This window comes from Rhipicephalus microplus, unplaced genomic scaffold (genome assembly GCF_043290135.1).
Source record: "Rhipicephalus microplus isolate Deutch F79 unplaced genomic scaffold, USDA_Rmic scaffold_83, whole genome shotgun sequence".
NCBI lineage: Eukaryota > Metazoa > Arthropoda > Arachnida > Ixodida > Ixodidae > Rhipicephalus > Rhipicephalus microplus.
This window is the reverse complement of record NW_027464655.1, coordinates 728,583-732,860: the sequence shown is the minus strand read 5'-3', so window position 1 is coordinate 732,860 and position 4,278 is coordinate 728,583. Positions and strand designations below refer to the sequence as shown.

At 45.4% G+C, this 4,278-nt stretch overlaps 1 protein-coding gene across 1 annotated transcript; it reads left to right on the top strand.

Annotated features, from left to right (window-relative positions):
• Positions 1 to 566: 566 nt before the first annotated feature.
• LOC142790218 (uncharacterized) lies at positions 567 to 3,580 on the top strand. The gene is made up of 5 exons (XM_075885196.1): positions 567 to 1,178; positions 1,308 to 1,483; positions 2,194 to 2,298; positions 2,354 to 2,467; positions 2,763 to 3,580. The coding sequence occupies exons 1-5, from the start codon at positions 1,063 to 1,065 to the stop codon at positions 2,975 to 2,977; spliced, it is 726 nt and encodes a 241-aa protein (XP_075741311.1). The 5' UTR covers positions 567 to 1,062; the 3' UTR covers positions 2,978 to 3,580.
• The last annotated feature ends 698 nt before the right edge of the window (positions 3,581 to 4,278 follow it).

Below are 4,278 nucleotides of genomic sequence, written 5' to 3'. Positions count from 1 at the left end.
CACACCTTACGCGATTATTTTTCTTCAGCCGTACTGTCATAAACACCATCTACCCAGCGACAAGCCCATGCATGACTGACGGCGAGAAGCTTTCGTCGCTTTCGTCAACGTCGGCTGCGTCGGCGTTTTCAAGCGTGAGATACCAGGTGAGGCACGTTTTCAAGCGAAGCTTGTTGAATGACATGTTGTTGGTCTTGTTGGGTCATTTTTTCAGAAAACGGTTACGCCTGCGCGATAAAGACACCATGCAACAAACATAGAAAGATGCACACACACACACGTTGCGCTTCGTGTGTGCGAGTTTGTTTCTTACGTGGCGTCTCATTCACGCAGTTGTAACCTTTTTCTGAAGCTTGTAAGGACTGGGAGGTTCGCTAAAAAGAAAGTTTGTGGCTCTATGCGGCGGTTAGACGGGAACATTGTGCAACGTATGCAGTATAGCAAAGGCGGCACGGCATAAAGCCGAGGCGACGCGTGCTGCGTCTGTGCGCTGAGCATAGCTGGGCAGCTAGGTCATAGGCTCGGTGGCTCGGTGCAAAATATTGAGAATCGTTCGCTGGGCCTCGCATGCTTCACGACGCGTTTCCAGAAGGCTCGGAACACGAATAATTCTTGGTGTGCCGGAGGCAAATCTGGACTAGCCAAGTGGCCATCATCTTCGTTTCTTCGCTAGCCTTGTGCCACTAGTGCAAGCTGCCCACAAATTTTTTTGACGTTTCCAATATAATTTTACCGCACAAATTTCAACTACGATTTTTCTTCCCAATGTACTGCTGATACTGCGTACGCACGAAGGTGTTCTAAAGTTTCCAGGCCGCGATACCATTGCATTACAAGGGATAGCGGCCTGGAAACTTCTGAAGATCTTTGTACGTGATCTTGACGTATATCTTTGTAAGTCCGAGTTTTATGGGTCAGAGATGTATCACTAGTTTTGTATTGTGCATCGATTAGCTAATCATTCAAAGGGGTTTGCTGGTACACTTATGACGTGCACATATCTTTTTCGTAATCTGACAGCGAAGCATCCACTTGCTAACATTTTCATACCGCCCTGATGCCATGCCGTCCGGCGGTCCAAGCTACGGCAGCTACTGCTGTGTATCGTGGTGCTTCAACAATGGCAGAACCCACAAGAAGCCTGGGACGAGTTTCTTCCGCATACCACGGGACGGCAGGTGTGTTAAAGCTTTTGTATGGTTTGCATGTCTGTAGGCTTACTGTTCGTACTTGCTAAGTGAGGGTAACAATAAAAAATCACTATTCAAGCACTTCCCCTTTCAGCTGATAGTTCATTGCCAATGCAGGATGAAAGCATGGATGCAGTATGCTGGACGCGATGATCTCCCGAGTAAGCCGGCCAGCCTATTGTACGCAACGTACAGGGTTTGTAGCGACCATTTTACTGCTCAAAGTTTCATGGACCCTGGGCACACAAGGCTTACAAGAATGGCTGTTCCCAGTGTGCAACCAGCTGCACCATGTGATTGACTGAAACTCAAATATGTGCAATAGCAGCCACTTGTATTGAATCAGTGGCGACAGTTAACGGTGAAGATCTTTGTAGCCGATGGAGAAACCTCACTACAGAAGTAACACTTGGAAAGTCTTAAATTCTGTGAATTGTGCGCTATTACCTTCCTAACAGCAGCTTTACATTTCTGTCATGTTTTGATGCTCTGGACCTGCGCAACTTGTTTTGAAAGACTTTAAAGGGCTATTTCACGTTATCTTCAAGCCTGAGTGCACATGTACGTATACCTTTCATCAGTGAAAGCTGCCACTGTTGATAATTCCAAAAATCACAAATTACTTGTTTCCTAGTTGGTGCCGTCTCTTTTCTTCCACGTTCGACAAATTGATGCGTTTGAAAGAGCTGTTTAAGTTTCCCCATGCTACAAGCTTTGTAACTTGTACCAACTGCACATATATGCAGGTTCTCTGAGCGTCGCTTCAAGTAGTGACTGTGACATGGCTGCAGAAGCTGCACTGCAAGGTGCAGATGAGCTTCAGTTTGTGTTATTTTAAGCCTCTTACTGACACATTGTCGTAATTTCATCTCTTCAGGACCTGCGGTAGAGGCTTCAAAAAGCGGCTCCCACACATTGAGGTGCCCCGATGAACAGAATGCGTTCAGTGTCGCGATTTCTTTTTTTTTTTTACCCAAATTGACTGTTGACCAAATCTCTGCAGGTGGCAGCTCCCTTGTAGCTGGTGAAAGAATTTCTGCTGATTTCGTCTTGCCGGAGAAAACCTTAACCAGTCGTTCAGCTGTCACAAAAGGAACCTGTGTGGCCGGTAAGTTGTATGTTCACTTCAACACCAGAGTGGATTGATATAGAGACTTCCGCAGGCCGCTCGCAAGATTGTTCCGACAGCACTGTCCGAGGCACTGAACAAGCTTCACAAGACCCTCCAGAAGACGTCTCCGCCAACAGCTCCACGCCTGAGTGCCTTAGAGATAATGGTGACTATGCTTTTATTGCAGCAGTTTTTAATGTGCTATTTTATGTTTAGGACATTCTGAGGAAACTATCCTCAAAAGGACAATAGGTGTGCACTTACAAAATGTAAGGGTGGGCTCTCAGTGATTTTCATTTTTTTGTGCATTGTCAACATTGTGAATGGTTTGTTTTTAGGTAGTGGAATCGAAAACTTTGTACCACAGAAAGTTGTGCACCTTGGGTCTGAAAGAGCGAGGAAAGTGCTCGTATGGGATTAGTTGTTCTTCGTTTTTACATCAACTTTTTTGTTTATTGCAGTGCGTTCCTGTGTGCCAGCGACAATGTCTCCATCAATGAAGTACAAGCGAACCATTAAACATCTGCAAGCCAAAGTAGCATCACAGCGGAAACTATCAAAAGACTGCAGAGACAGCCTCACCAAGCACCGTCATCGACTTCAAAGGCCCTTGAAGTTATCCGACCGCACGTCACCGAGAAGGTTTTTAAACTTCTTTCTGCACATGTTCGCTTGAGGCCCAAACGCAAGGGCAAGCGGTTTCCCGTGTGGTTCAAGAAATTCGCTCTTCACTTAAACTTCCGAGGTCCGCGAGCATACCGATTTCTGGCTCCATATTTTTCTTTGCCCTCCCGGCGTTCATTAAGGAGGTGGCTAGCTAATGTAAAGATGACTCCAGGCATAATTCCAGGAATCCTTTCTTCCATTGCAACAAATACTCAAGCTTGGAATGAACGGGACCGAGTGTGCGCTTTAGTTTTCGACGAAATAGCACTCAAAAAGAATTTGTACTATGATGCTTCAAGAGACGTCCCGGGTTTTACAGATGATGGCACTCATCGCACTTCAACCATCGCTGATCGAGCACTGGTTTTTCTGCTTGTTGGTGTGTCGAGAAAGTGGGTTCAACCGGTTGCTTTTACTCTAGGGCACACATCAACACCATCATCTGTTATGCATAACTTGCTGGTGTCACTCATTTTGGAGCTTAGGAGCATTAATATTGCAGTGAAAGCAGTCATTTGTGACCAGGGCAGTTCAAATGTAAGTCTCGCTAACCAACTAAGAGTGACTGTAGCAAAGCCTTTTTTGAAGTTAATGGTGAGCGGTTATATTACATTTTTGATGTTCCACATTTAATTGAAACAACGCGCAATAATGTCCAAGCACACAAGTTATACATTGGGGATGACATCGTTAACTGGTCGCACATTGTAAGCCTTTACCAATCCTCACATGAGTTGCGGTTGCGATTGGCTCCAAAGTTGACTGAACGGCACGTTCATCAGAAACCTTTTTCTAATATGAAGGTCAGCAGAGCAACTCAGGTCCTCAGTGCATCAGTTTCGATTGCTAACACGGCAATGGTGTATGCGAAGGTGCTGCCTGCCTCGGCCATCACTACAGCTCAATTTTGTGATCAATTTTGGACAGGATTTTCAATGCCTTGAACAGCTCGAGTAAAAAAAGAACTTCGCAAAAGCTGCGGTATGCAATCATGAAAAATGATTCAGAGCTGATTGACTTCCTCCGAGCCAGCTTCCCTGGATTGCATCATGGCAGTTTGTTGGCAGACGTCAACCACAAACCATCGTAGGTTGGCAAATTACAATTCAGGCAATTTGTCAACTATGGGACGACCTCTCCAAAAATTACAATTTTGAATACCTGTTAACACGCAGGCTTCAACAGGATCCTCTGGAGAACATATTTGGCCACATTAGGCAAAAACAGGGTTGCAACACCAACCACGATGTAGCACAATTTATTTGTGGCCTGAAGCACATCTGCATAAGAAAGCTCTTCAAGCAGTCAGAA

Excerpts from the sequence above, each read along its gene's own strand:
- LOC142790218 (XM_075885196.1), top strand. The coding sequence starts at position 1,063 with ATGCCGTCCGGCGGTCCAAGCTACGGCAGCTACTGCTGTGTATCGTGG. Across the intron at positions 1,484-2,193 it reads TGTGCAACCAGCTGCACCAT|GTGGCAGCTCCCTTGTAGCT; the intron begins GTGATTGACTGA and ends AAATCTCTGCAG. Across the intron at positions 2,299-2,353 it reads AAAAGGAACCTGTGTGGCCG|GCCGCTCGCAAGATTGTTCC; the intron begins GTAAGTTGTATG and ends AGACTTCCGCAG.